Source organism: Oncorhynchus gorbuscha, linkage group LG17 (assembly GCF_021184085.1).
Source record: "Oncorhynchus gorbuscha isolate QuinsamMale2020 ecotype Even-year linkage group LG17, OgorEven_v1.0, whole genome shotgun sequence".
NCBI lineage: Eukaryota > Metazoa > Chordata > Actinopteri > Salmoniformes > Salmonidae > Oncorhynchus > Oncorhynchus gorbuscha.
Genome location: NC_060189.1, coordinates 29,376,079 through 29,390,955, shown reverse-complemented (window position 1 = coordinate 29,390,955; position 14,877 = coordinate 29,376,079). Strand labels below are relative to the sequence as shown.

General features: G+C 40.4%; 1 protein-coding gene across 1 annotated transcript; it reads left to right on the top strand.

The window, feature by feature from the left end:
• Positions 1 to 3,818: 3,818 nt before the first annotated feature.
• Positions 3,819 to 13,901, top strand: LOC124001402 (26S proteasome regulatory subunit 10B-like). The gene is made up of 14 exons (XM_046308145.1): positions 3,819 to 3,952; positions 4,314 to 4,393; positions 4,481 to 4,520; positions 4,667 to 4,719; positions 4,838 to 4,905; positions 5,147 to 5,260; positions 5,743 to 5,788; positions 5,914 to 6,001; positions 6,121 to 6,306; positions 6,406 to 6,467; positions 8,189 to 8,309; positions 8,509 to 8,589; positions 8,699 to 8,770; positions 12,411 to 13,901. The coding sequence occupies exons 1-14, from the start codon at positions 3,868 to 3,870 to the stop codon at positions 12,527 to 12,529; spliced, it is 1,215 nt and encodes a 404-aa protein (XP_046164101.1). The 5' UTR covers positions 3,819 to 3,867; the 3' UTR covers positions 12,530 to 13,901.
• The last annotated feature ends 976 nt before the right edge of the window (positions 13,902 to 14,877 follow it).

The following is a 14,877-nucleotide window of genomic DNA, read 5'->3' as shown; positions in this document are numbered from 1 at the left end:
TTCAAGTTTTAGTGTCACGTGCACAAGTTCAGTTAAAATGGTTTTCTTGTTTGCTATACCCCAAAAATAGAGTTTCAATATCATTAGTACTATAAAACATTTATAAAAAAGTAAAGTAGGACAAAAACACAAGAGAAATAGAAATAAAAAGAACACGAGGATGTAAGTAAGCTACTGTGTGTGTGTGAAGAGTCCGTATGAATGTGTCAGTATGTTTTTATGTATCTGTTATTTTACCAGGTAAGTTGACTGTGAACACGTTCTCATTTACAGCAACGACCCGGGGAATAGTTACAGGGGAGAGGAGGGGGATGAATGAGCCACAAAATCTCAAAGTTGGGTCAGCGATCACAAGACAGCAGTCATACAGTATGGTGCCATCTTGTATTGCTCTCTTTGGTTGCGAGCCAACCTGGACTATTTACAAGTTTCTTAGTTAAAACAAACTCTGAAAAAAAGAGCTGACATCCTTTTACAAGGAGCCCCTTGAACCAATGGCGTGTCTAGGGGGTGGTCCGGCCCAGGGTGGCCACGCCTTACACTGATATATGTTTGGCCACCCCAGTGCACACCCCAGAAATTCTGAGATCTGATAGGTCGTCTCTGAAAATATTGATACATTTCACCAAGAAGCGAGAAAGCATCCTAACGAAAGCATCCAGAGAAGGCACTTTGTAGGCTGAATGTCATTACACTTACGGGGTTTATAATATATGTCCCTACTTTATTTTACCTTTATTTAACTAGGCAAGTCAGTTAAGAACAAATTCTTATTTTCAATGACAGCCTAGGAACAGTGGGTTAACTGCCTATATAAGGGAAGATACCTAGTCAGTTGTCCAATAATGTATTCAAGTGAAATGTGTCTTCCACATTTAACCCAACCCCTCTGAATCAGAGAGGTGCATGGGGCTGCTTTAATTGACATCCACAGCGAACAGTGGGTTAACTGCCTTGCTCAGAACAACAGATTTTTACCTTGTCAGCTCAGGGATTCAATCTAACAACCTTTCAGTTACTGACCCAATGCTCTAACCACTAGGCTACCATATAGAATGCTAAGTTTTCTATGGTATGTATTAATTTGTGGATGTACATCGGCCATTTCATATGTTATGTTACAAATTACAATTTGGATATGTTACGAATTTAAAAAAAAGTGCAATATGTTACGAATTTGCTGAACATATGATATGTTACAAATTCTAGCTAGGTGGCTAACATTAATGAGGCTATGGGTTAGAAGTTAGGGTTGGGTTTAGGAGTTAGGTTAAAGGGTTAGCTTACATGCTAAGTAGTTGTAAAGTAGCTAAAAAGTAGTAAGTAGTTGAAAAGTTGCTAATTAGCTAAAATGCTCAAGTTGTCCATGGTCAGATTCGAACTAACAACCTTTGGGTTGCTAGACATTCATGTTACTAACCACCCTACTTTCCTTTTTGCCTTATGTAACCATAGCAAACGTAACATATCACACTAATTTGAGTGTCCCGAATTTACTTTTACTATGTTACGTCTAGTCTATGAGACCAGGCTGCCCACTTGGCCACCCTATTCAAAAATATTCTGGACACGCCACTGCCTTAAAGTTGTTGAATGGAATACTTAGCTGAACTTCAGCTCTGTACAACAGATTTCGCAATTGTTTCATAAACATGTTTGGTTTATGCTTTCTGTTTATATAGTCTGTGGAAGTGGAGAGGACATTAAAATAGGATGGCTGGAGCTGAACCATCTCCGCCTGCTGGTGATCCTCAGTCTCAAGCGCTGTAGGCAATGGCATCTCTCCCAGCTCACTTTTTCTCTTTCCGTCTCGCTCTTTCTTTCCCTGTATCTCCCGCCACCACTCTCTAACAAACATACACAGGCTGTCATTGTAAATAAGAATTTGTTCTAAACTGACTTGCCTAGTTAGATAAAGGTTCAATTAAAATTAAAATAAATAAAAAAAGCAATACTTAGTAAGCAAACTTAATGTACAAAGTTCTCCAGACCAAAGCCCCTCTATAGATAGATGTCCTTTCTCCTTCTGTGTGACTCCTTCATACATATCCCCATAGCAATTTCAACTATTCACTAAAGAACCCACAGAGGTCATTAAAACAGAGGGCTCCAGTATGGCATCCAACGGGTTAAAGACAGCTACCAACATTTGTAGCTGGCTTGTAATTGTGAGGCCCAGCGAGCGAGCAGGCTGGAAAGGGGGGGGGCTAAGCACATATTTCAGCCAAGTGTTCACAGAGTGCCTTTCCGGCTTGCCATGTGGACTCAATGATGGCGTCCAGGGGAGTGGTGCGTTCCTATGAAATCTGCTGCCAGCCCCGAGCAGGGACAGACCACCTGCAAGCAAGCGTGGCATGCGGCGAACGAGGGGATCGGATGTCCCCCAGCAGACACACGCACACAAACAGTTGCACACTCACAGAAATGATCTAAAAATGTCCCAAGCACAGATGCATGAACATAGACACACTAAACTTGAAAAGCATGTAGGGCGTACCAGTTATGCACATATGCACTGTTACTGCATGCATTCTAAATACCAACATGAAGTCACAAAGATATGTCCATTACCGTTGAATATATAGCTTTGTAGTACCCTTCTCTAACTGCTGATAGTGTGACCAATCTCAGCGATACACAGCTGTGTCACAAGTGTCAGAGGTGACAGGACACACACAATCTGGATGAATTGAACTGACCCTTCACACCCCTTACAGGGTTTCTGACCACTCTGGCTTTAGGAGTATAAGTACATTGTGGCATGCAATGTGCAAGGACCCTTCACCTCACAAACTCAAAGGTGGGTATAGAAGAAATGACCAGCAGCTGAAAACAACGACCAAGAAGAAAAGAAGAAGAAAAAGAACAGCACACGGAATGTCCAGAGCTCCGTGGAAGGAATTTAAGCCTTTTTGGAAAGGTTGCCAAGAAGATGACGGGTGCTTGGCGAAGGCCGTCCGTTTACACATTGTGCGGACGGCCTCCCGCCTCGCCCGCCCAGATGTGCGTTTGTTTATGTGGAGCAGCGATCCTGACAGCTGGCCTGAGAATGCTCCCAGCAAACAGTGGAGGGCGCCGCCGTGGCCACCACTCCCCTGGGAGAAAACCAACCACTCTGGTTTTATGCCATTGTTTGCGGTTAACTACAGGTTCAAGCTTAGTTAGAAGTATTCGAATTTTAGAAGTAAAACAAAACAAACCAATTATCCCTTTGACTATTGTTTTGGGCGGTTGATAGGCCTAGTTCACTCCAAAACCAAGGTGTCTTACCAAGTTCTCCAACCTAAAGTTTAAACCCTGACTGTCACAACCCTTTAGTAACCCCCTGTATCAAATAACTTATCTGTTCAACTCCATCACCCCACTCACTGACCATCCCTGCCCTCTGTGACTCAAGCCCAGATTGATGTAGGACCACTGAGACTGTGCCCATTGTGTTCAAATGAATCCTCTATGGCATGGTACATTTCTTTTGTAACTTTAAATTACTAGGAAACTCGAAAACATCGGACAAAGTAAACGGTTATCGTAGTTATACACGTTCCGCGTTCAAACCAATTAGCAAATCGGACATGACCGAGTTCCTGAGTTCCGACTAGCACTTGAACGCGAAATTGGTCATTGGGGTAAACGGTAAATTGAATGCATTTCTAAAAGCTCCACAAAACACAACTAATATGTTGTTTTGAATTAATGTCGTCACATGTTCTCAATGTAAAGTTAAATCAATGCACAATTAAATCCACTTAAAATGAATTACGACGTTCCTCTGACGACATACTGTAAACATGGCAAAACATTTCCTCTGATGTCACAACTTTCAATCCCACAATTCATAGTGGCAGAGCCGGTTTTTTTCAAGGCATCATGGCGGATCCCAGAGACAGGGGACTTCAAGATTACAGAAAGAAATTGCTCGAGCACAAAGAAATTGATGGACGCTTGAAAGAATGTATGTATCGTTTCTGTCAATAGCCAGGCTTTAGCAGCCACAACAACTATCCATGTAGCTTTGTCATCATAATGTAACCCTCTCCAGTTACCTAGCTAGCTAGACCAACATAGCTATTGTAGCCTTGAAAATGAGTTCAACACCAGGTTATTTAAACTAAACGATCTAGTGTGTAACTGTTCATGTACCTTTTATTTATGCACAATGTTTAGGACGCACCCGAACGAGCAAGCTAGTTTTATAACATTAGCTAGCTAGCTAACTAGCGAGTGTTCGACCAGATGATGATGATGACAGCCTATGTGATGGTACACACGTAGTCAGTGTCAATCATTGTATTTGTTTTGGTTTGTCTTTCCAGTGCGTGAACAACTGAGAGAACAGACAAAACAGTATGAAAAATCAGAAAATGATCTGAAAGCTCTACAAAGTGTTGGACAGGTGACTGCAAGTTTAATCCCAAGTCATCAGAAGCCTTGATATAAGTTTTTATTTTATTTACAACGGTCTTTCTTGACTCCTCTCTAGATTGTTGGTGAGGTCCTGAAGCAGCTTACAGAGGAAAAATGTAAGTCCTAAATTAAGATACGATGTTGTTTTGTTGAATCTACCGCTAGGCCTACATGGATGAAAAAGTGTAAATGTTCCTACTAGCTTGCATTGATTATATTGTGTGTAACGTGGGGTTTTCTTCTATCCTTTCGTGTTATTCAGTCATTGTCAAAGCAACCAATGGCCCACGGTATGTGGTTGGATGCAGACGGCAAGTAGGTGAAAACCCCATAGCCACAACAAAATATTTACAAATAACATTGCAACTTGTATTTCACTTCCCATTTCATATTGATTATGCTTGAGGTGCCAACCTTATATTTTGTCACCCAGCTGGACAAGGCTATGCTCAAACCTGGTACTAGAGTTGCATTGGATATGACCACTCTGACTATCATGAGGTGAGTTGATATACTCTCCCAAGTCTATAATGCATCTTATTATTTCATATGTTTACCAAGCAAAACACCATTGTATTGTGTTAGCCTGCATCCGACTTTCTGCAACAGTCTCCCTATTGAAAGCGTTTTAAGAAAAACAAATTATATATATTCTGCTTATAAGACATCTCTATGACCTATATAATCAGTAAGAACAAAGGCACACTGTGATGACATATCGGTGTGCTGTTCCCCCATGCAGGTACCTTCCCAGAGAGGTGGACCCCCTTGTGTACAATATGTCTCATGAAGACCCTGGCAGCGTCTCCTACTCTGAGATCGGAGGCTTGGCTGAGCAGATCAGAGAGCTCAGTCAGTGAGGCACAGACACACACACACACTTTATCTATACAGGACAGAGTTTGCTTTTTCTGGGGGTCCGCCCTTTCTCCTCCGTGACCCGGAAACCAATAAGTGGTCGAGGAGAGTGTCAATTCGTTAGTTGGAAAATGGTCCTCACCTCCTTGATAGACTCCTTTTGGCGAGGAAGCACACGTTTATCCTACCTGAGTCCTTTGAGGAAGAGTTTTGAAATCTAATACACTGCCTTTTTAATCAGCTATTGTTTTCTCAAAAGAAAAAAGCATGCAAACATTTAAAAATGATATGCTACTTATCCTTTTATCTATAAAATGTTTTTTACAACTAGCGAAATGTTTTTTTTAAATTACTTTATACGTTTATTTTGGGATTCCACCCTGTAAACTTAATTTGCCTGATGACGTACAATTGGATAAGGAGTCTCACTTTATACAAGTGTATTTTTGTCCACATTCCCACCTCTCATTTTAAATGGAGGCCAGAGAGGAGGGAGGATGCAGGAGTTGAGCAAATAAAATTGAGAGTGCGGAAGATATTTATGGTCCAATTGTGAGAGGGATGGATGTTGATGCATTTCGCTACACCCACAATAACATATGCTAAACATGTTTGTGACAAATAACATTTGATTTGAAAATGTTGTTTCAGGTGATTGAGCTGCCTCTGACCAACCCAGAGCTCTTCCTGAGGGTGGGCATCATCCCCCCTAAAGGCTGCCTGCTCTACGGACCCCCAGGTGAGGAGATCAACTGGCCTGGTTCACTGATAGCACTACATGCTAGCCTGAGGGCTGCTTTCCAGAAGCCAGTATTATGTGCCTTATAATTTACTGTATTTTCTTTTCATGCTTTTCAGGAACTGGAAAAACACTTTTGGCCAGAGCAGTTGCTAGCCAGCTTGACTGCAATTTTCTGAAGGTGGTGTCCAGCTCCATAGTGGACAAGTACATTGGTGAGAGCGCTAGGCTGATCCGAGAAATGTTCAACTACGCCAGAGACCATCAGCCCTGCATCATCTTCATGGATGAGATCGATGCCATAGGTACATGAACTAGAGCTACAGACTATAGAAATCAACAAACTGACTGAACAATAGAGTTCCAGACACACACACACACACAAGTCTTTGTCTGCTTAACAGGTGGTCGTCGTTTCTCTGAGGGGACGTCTGCAGACAGAGAAATCCAGAGGACACTGATGGAGGTGAGTCTCTCAACAGAGAACAACTATAAGCTTAACTGCACACAAAGTACTACCAAATATGGTTTAGTATGAAGATACACTACCATTCAAAAGTTTGGCATCACTTAGAAATGTCCTTGTTTTTGAAAGAAAAGCAAAAAGAAATGTCCATTAAAAGAACATCAAATTGATCAGAAATACAGTCTAGACATTGTTAATGTTGTTGTAAAAGACAATTGTAGCTGGAAATGGCTGATAAAAAACAACAACAAAAAACGTTTTATTTTTATGGAATATCTACATAGGCCCTAGAAGGCCAGTATGTATGCAGGAGTCAGCTCTTCACTGTTGACGTTGAGACTGATGTTTTGCAGGCACTATTTAATGAAGCTGCCAGTTGAGGACTTGTGAGGTGTCTGGTTCTCAAACTAGACACTAATGTACTTGTCCTCTTGCTCAGTTGTGCACCGGGGCCTCCCACTCCTCTTTATATTCTGGTTAGTGCCAGTTTGCGCTGTACTGTGAAGTGAGTAGTACAGAGCGTTGTATGAGATCTTCAGTTTCTTGGCAATTTCTCGCATGCAATAGCCTTAATTTCTCAGAACAAGAATAGACTGACGAGTTTCAGAAGAAAGTTCTTTGTTTCTAGCCATTTGAGTCTGTAATCGAACCCACAAATGCTGATGCTCCAGATGCTCATTTAGTCTAAAGGAGGCCAGTTTTATTGCTTCTTTAATCAGACCAACAGTTTTCATTTGTGCTAACTTAATTGCAAAAGGGTTTTCTAATAATCAATTAGCCTTTTAAAATGATGAACTTGAATTAGCTAACACAACGTGCCATTGGAACACAGGAGTGATGGTTGCTGATAATGGGCCTCTATACGTCTATGTAGATATTCCATTAAAAATCAGCCGTCTCTAGCTACAATGGTCATTTACAACATTACCGTTGTCTACACTGTATTTCTGATCAATTTGATGTTATTTTAATGGACAAAAAATGTGCTTTTCTTTCAGAAACGAGGACATTTCTAAGTGACCCCAAACTTTTGAACGGTAGTGTATGTAGAAACTGCTTCCCTGATAGAAATACCAGATCACGCTTGTAGGCAATGTCATGGCAACGTTGGCTAGGTAAGCTCATGCGCAGAAACGCATAATCGGATCTAACGGTCGCCTCTCGCCGAACTGCGCATGTGGAGGCCGTCAAATCAAAGGTACTCCTTCGATGTAAAGTTGTTTTTGACTAAAATGAAAACGTGTCAGTTTGTCACTTTCACAAGGTTGGAGTAAAAACATATTCAGCTACATAGAGTAACTTTCATGAAAAAAAACCTGTTTTTCATCAAAGACCAGGTGTCTTAGTTATAGTGAATTCTAGTTTTCATTTTCACAGTTTGTTGCAAAGGTAATATTTTAGTAGTAGTAAATCTAGTCTTTTTGCTCCTAGCAGTTCAAGTATATCATTAAAATTGTGGTGTAGAGGCACCTTGAGAAGGTACTATAGGTTGTGCCTTTTTAGATTGAGAATTTATTTTAGAACTAAGGAAGACATTTTCTCTTCTCTCATTGACTTCTGCTTTGCAATTGTTCCCGGAAGTGTTGGGCTTCTGGGTTAGAAACTCTGTGGTACTACTCATATTATTGAGCCTCAAAGTGTTAAAGGCTAAACCTGTACACACTTGGTTTTATTAGCCAATTACGACTGAAGATGCCAACTTTTTCGTCTGTCCTGTCTAGCTGCTGAACCAAATGGATGGCTTTGACACCCTGCACAGAGTGAAGATGATCATGGCCACCAACCGTCCGGACACGCTGGACCCTGCCCTTCTAAGGCCAGGGAGACTGGACCGCAAGATCCGTATGTTTCCTCTCGAGACTTTTAACTATCCTGGTTTGAGAAGCATAGATAATCATGTTGCAAAAATATTTGGTCCTGGTTCCATTTCAGCACCTAGTCACTTCCCCAAAGGGCCAGGGAAAGTGGCTGAAAAAATAACTAGGACTTGGTAAATGACAAGGAACTGCAGAAATCTTAACTTCTGGCTTTGTCTTTACAGACATCGAACTGCCCAATGAGCAGGCTCGGATGGACATTCTGAAGATACACTCTGGACCAATCACTAAGCATGGAGAGATGGGTGAATTTAGGGACTGGATAGTGTGCTGTGGATGTGACATATTTTTGTGATGAAATGAAGTTGCATGTTGTGAATTTCATGGTGGGCTGTAACTTGAATTTCTTCGCAGATTACGAGGCCATTGTGAAGTTGTCTGATGGATTTAATGGAGCTGATTTAAGGAACGTGTGCACTGAAGCAGGTTAGTAACCTATCCAATACACTCTATAACTGTATATTCTACATGTTAAAAACAAGCCATTCACTCAGTCTGTTCCTATATTAGGGTTTGCACAAGGTGCTTAAAGTACTTGAATTTGGCACTCTGAAATTCAAGTACTAGAATACCTTGAAAATCTGTCATTTTCTCAAGTTGTTCCTTGAAGAGTACTTGAATTAAAAATGAGGAGACCAGGGAACTTTCAAATATGTTCATATGAAAAATATTAGAAAAATGTATGGGTTTCCGAATTAATTTCCAGGCAGAAAACCGAGTTTTATTTCCTCACGTGTTTCGCGCTCTGGATGCCAGGCAAGCTTGCTCATTCCACCTACACTGCCACTCAGCCAAGCAGGTACAGAACTGACTTATTCGGCGCTGCCAAATGTCACATCGATAGCCAGGCAAATATAGATTCAAAGTTGCCTGCAGGATATTGATGTTTCTGAATGGGTTTTGCCAGACCTAACCAGGGATGTGGTGGAGGGTGAACGCCGTTTATACCTTCCTTATTTGGGAAATAGCGTTTACTCACGTTTTTGTTAATTATCATTTACACACTTATTACGCGTTGATCACCGCTCTGAAGGCTTCTTGATCTGAGTTATAATCGTGCCTACCTCTGCGAACGAGGGGAATCATAAATTATTCATGTATGCTTGTTATGTTCGTCTGCTCCCCCGGATTTGCCTTGTTAGCAGCGCATTCATTCACCACTCTGTCCAGCGGGAAACTCCGCCCACGACATAGGCCGAGAGGTGAAACGAACTACCTCAGCCCAGACCTACAGTGGCAAGTAGCAGAGAGATGTCACTGACAGTGAGACTTATTTTAACAACCCTTGACTTCAACAGACATCCCCCAAACAAACCAACCCCTGACTCTCAGCGAATGAGTGTACAACTGGTAAATTGTCACTGATATTTCAGTCCGATGTCTAGCTAGGTAGCTCAAGGGCTCCGGCTATTAGCCAGGCAACTAACTATAACTACCTGGCTGGAAGGATGAAGTTAGAAGCTAATGTTGAACGGAGCCTGACCGCAGCATGAGCAGTTGACTGAAATAAGTTATAACAAAACTCCTTTTCTTTATTGAGAGTAGTGAGACAGACATTTTGGTGTGTCAGGCTGTAATGAAGGAGGTAAAGGAGATGCACAGAGAGAGGAAGCATTGACGCGAGCAGGGAGAGGGGTTACGCCTTGATCACACCGACAGCGTGAATGCATTTTGGTACACCAGAAGTACTGTACATTAATTTCCAATGGAACGCTGCGGTTGACTTGCAGCATTGCGTTGCAGAGGCAGTTGCAGTGCGTCCTGTTTGGTGCATACCTTGGATTTATCGAAGGTATGCATAAACGGCTTGACAGAAATGGTAGCAGAAGGTGAATGTTGAACTTCTGTTGCACACACATCCAGATGATGCTGCGTACCAATTGTGCAATTCGCTGTAGGTGTGATTGAGGTGTTAGTAGTACAGTGGTTCACAAACTAGGGGGTCCGGGACCCATGTGGGGTCCCCTAAAATGTAAATAGGGTCCTGAGAGTCTTTAATCTTAACAAACACATTCATAACTTCTTTCTCTTCAAATGCGTATAGAATACAACATTTTAGAGTCAACTAAGGCTCTTTTACACTGTCAGAATTCATTTTCATGTCTGTGTTGGGACAGCCTATGGAACCTAACATTTTGTGAATTATAAAGACAATTTTAAATATAAAGACAATATATTATGTACACTGAACAAAAATATAAATGCAACAATTTCAAAGATTTTACTGAGTTACAGTTCATATGAGGAAATCAGTCAACATCATCAGTCCTGACTTACCACTCGTGTATGTAGTGAAACACGTAATATTGAGTAGAACTTAAGGTAGGAATGAATAGTAAGTTAGATATTTATTTGTTTTTTCATGAGGTTCTGGCGATATACTGCCATCTGTTGGCGACTAGAAACAATTTCATAATATGACCTATTACAAATATATACAGTTCAAGTCGCTCACATACACCTTAGCCAAATACATTTATACTCAGTTTTTCCACAATTCCTGACATTTAATCCATGTAAAAAGTCCCTGTCTTAGGTCAGTTCGGATTACCACTTTATTTTAAGAATGTGAAATGTCAGAATAATAGTAGAAAGAAGGATTTATTTCAGCTTTTATTTCTTCCCACATTCCCAGTGGGTCAGAAGTTTACATACACTCAATTAGTATTTGGTAGCATTGTCTTTAAATTGTTTAACTTTCGTCAAACGCTTCAGGTAGCCTTCCACAAGCTTCCCACAATAAGTTGGGTGAATTTTGGCCCATTCCTCCTGACAGAGCTGGTGTAACTTGAGTCAGGTTTCTAGGCCTCCTCGCTCGCACATGCTTTTTCAGTTCTGCCCACAGATTTTCTATGGGTTTGAGGTCAGGGCTTTGTGATGGCCACTCTAATACCTTGACATTTTGTCACAACTTTGGAAGAATGCTTGGGGTCATTGTCCATTTGGAAGACCCATTTACGACCAAGCTTTAATTTCCTAACTGATGTCTTGAGATGTTGCTCTCAATATATCCACATAATTTTCTTTTCCCCATGATGCCATCTATTTTGTGAAGTGCACCAGTACCTGCTGCAGCAAAGCACCGCCACAACATGATGCTGCCACCCCGTGCTTCACAGTTGGGATGGTGTTCTTAGGCTTGCAAGCCTCCCCCTTTTTCCTCCAAACAACATGGTCATTATGGCCAAACAGTTATATTTTTGTTTCATCAGACCAGAGGACATTTCTCCAAAACTACAATCTTTGTCTCCATGTGCAGTTGCAAACCGTAGTCTGGCTTTTTTATGGCGGGTTTGAAGCAGTGGCTTCTTCTTTGCTGAGCAGCCTTTCAGGTTATGTCGATATAGGACTTGTTTTACTGTGGATGTAGATACTTTTGTAGCTGATTTGCACTTTTCACACTAAAATACGTTCATCTCTAGGAGACAGAAGAACGTGTCTCCTTCCTGAGCGGTATGTCGGCTGCGTGGTCCCATGGTGTTTATACTTGCGTACTATTGTTTGTACAGATGAAGGTTGTACCTTCAGGCGTTTGGAATGAAGGATGACTTGTGGAGGTCTACAATTTCTTTTCCTGAGGTCTTGGCTGATTTCTTTTGATTTTCCCATGATGTCAAGCAAAGAGGCACTGAGTTTGAAGGTAGGCCTTGAAATACATCCACAGGTACACCTCCAATTGACTCAAATGATGTCAATTAGCCTATCAGAAGCTTCTAAAGCCATGACATCATTTTCTGGAATTTTTCCAAGCTGTTTAAAGGCACAGTCAACTTAGTGTATGTAAACTTCTGACCCACTAATTTTGATACAATGAAATAATCTGTCTGTAAACAACTGTTGTAAAAATTACTTGTGTCATGCACAAAGTAGATGTCCTTACCGACTTGCCAAAACTTGTTTGTTAACAAGAAATTTGTGGAGTGGTTGAAATGCGAGTTTTAATGACTCCAACCTAAGTGTATGTAAACTTCCGACTTCAACTTTATTAGTGCTCCAAGAAGTACTTGAAAGTCCTTGAGTTTGACTTGCCACAGTCTGTATGAACCCTGCTATGTGTGTTTCCCAGGTATGTTTGCAATCCGTGCTGACCATGAGTATGTGACCCAGGAAGATTTCATGAAGGCCGTTCGCAAGGTTGCAGATTCTAAGAAACTGGAATCCAAGCTGGACTACAAGCCTTTATGATAGTACCACCAACCAACCTATCAGGAAATATATGGTAATTTGAGTCTGGAAAGAGTAAAGGAACAGATGACAAAAGCAAACATATTTGTGGTTTTACTGTATTCCAAATGTATATTTCAAAGACATAATTTTAAATGTGTAGTTAATACAGACTTGTGTGATGAAAAATATGGTTTGTTTTTTATTTTTGTAGTTTGCATAAGAATACATATTTAAATAAGCTGTCAACCATCTTATATCCAATCATATGATTATCTTAAAGCTCATTCAGAGGTTACTGAGCAATACACCAGTCAGTGTAAAATATCCTTATGGATTTTTGGAATTCAGAGTCAAAACCACAGATGTCATGTACTTTTCATTTTTGCATTTGGCAGTTTCACTCGTCTGATTCAAGAAATGGTTGAGATTTATGGCTGACGTTGTGCCATATTAAAAGTTATCGTCATAACTCCACTAAATGGTGGAGAAGACAAAATGCAAATGACTGACTTAAAGGGGCAAATTGCAGTTGCCACAAACATTTTTAGACTTAGACATTAATAATATGAACCCATTGATTCTTGAAGAATAGAACTTAGTTCAACTGTCGTACCCCATCAGAACCCAAAATATAAGCTTGTTTTACTCATGTTTGTAAACAAAGTAAATGTAAACAAACCTTATCTAGCCTAATTTTGATATCATGGCAGGTCAGTCCTTGCATCCATAGCTTTGTCTTTGAATTTGAGCAGTTACATTTCTGCAGCCCCATCCCTCAGCTTTTTTTTTTACAGAAATAGCTACGAGACACTTTGTTATTGTTTCAATTGCTGATTGCTGCTTTAAAATGAATCTTATGACTACAGGTTAACGTGCCTTGTCGTTGACTGTAAATGTCTTCACTGGCAAGCACAAAAATGTTCCTTCTGTCTTTGATCTTGAATTTCAGAAAAGATTCCCCTCTAAAACTACTGCTGCAATAAAAATGTCACCCAATCAATATATATGCTGTCCTATTTCTTGATCCCAAGAAGGTGCCGCATGATGGAAAAATAATAGCTCCAACATGCTTTCAATCAACTTCTTTTAGGTTATGGAAAACATAATCTAATGTGGGAACGCCATAAAGAGCTGTTTTGCACCCTGTGAGGCAGCCACAGTGTTTGGTCGCAGCTTGTGTGTTTACTGTTCAAATTACTTTTGGATGTATGTAAATTGTCTTCTGTCTCTAAATGTTGTTTATCACTAGCTGCACCATATCACCAAGTAACATTCTGAGTATGAGTAAAAGTATGGTGCCTTCAAATAGTATTCATACCCCTTCACTTATTCCACATTTTGTGTTACAGCCTGAATTCAAAATGGATTAAATGTTTTTTCCCCCCACCAATCTACATGCAATACCCCATAATGACAAAGTGAAAACATGTTTTTGGAAATGTTTGGTAATTTATTGAGAATGAAATGCATAAGTATCTCATTTAAATAACTATCCACACCCGTGAGTAAATACTTTGTAGAAGCACCTTTTGCGTTGATTACAGCAGTGAGTCTCTAAGAGCTTTGCACACCTGGATTGTGCAACATTTGCACTTTTTATTATTTTCAAAATTCTTCAAGCTCTGTCAAATTGGTTGTTGATCATTGCTAGACAACCATTTTCAGGTCTTGCCATAGAGTTTCATGTATATTTAAGTCAAAACTGTAACTCGGCCACTCAGGAACATTCACTGTCTTCTTGGGAAGCAACTCCAGTGTAGATTTGGACTTGTGATTTAGGTTATTGTTCTGCTGAAAGGGGAATTAATCTCCAAGTGTCCGTTGGAAAGCGCTGAAACAGGTTTCCCTCTATGATTTTCCTTGTGCTTGGTTTTTTATCCTGAAAAACATACCAGTCCTTAATGATTACAAGCATACCCATAACATGATGCAGCCACCACTATGCTTGAAAATATGGAGAATGGTATTCAGTAATGTGTTCCTTTAGTGCCCCCTTGTTGCCACAAGGTGATGCTAGAATACTAGTTTGAAGCCAGGTCATTTGTATTCTGTTCAGCAGAGGACAGTGAAGTTGTAATAAAATCCTTTATAGACCTTGTCTGCCAAATGGTTGCTGTGTCCCAGAGCTTGAGACAGCATCCTGTATATGACACTAGGAAGCTCCAGCTTTAACCTTTTATATAGCCTTGTAAATATTGTATAGGGCTACTTTAGATGTGACCTTTACATTTTCAGTATTGTTGTGGATTATTGATCTTAACCAGTCACATTTGTATCTCAATGTATTCAGAAAAAGAACCTTATAGCTTACTCTGGAATCATCATCCCCTCCTATTATGCAAATATAATTGCAATATTTGAAAATC

Bases quoted from the DNA above. Each gene is read 5' to 3' on its own strand.
- LOC124001402 (XM_046308145.1), top strand. From the start codon at position 3,868: ATGGCGGATCCCAGAGACAGGGGACTTCAAGATTACAGAAAGAAATTG. The intron at 4,906-5,146 runs GTGAGTTGATAT...TCCCCCATGCAG, and splicing joins ACCACTCTGACTATCATGAG to GTACCTTCCCAGAGAGGTGG. The intron at 5,261-5,742 runs GTGAGGCACAGA...TTTTAAATGGAG, and splicing joins CAGATCAGAGAGCTCAGTCA to GCCAGAGAGGAGGGAGGATG.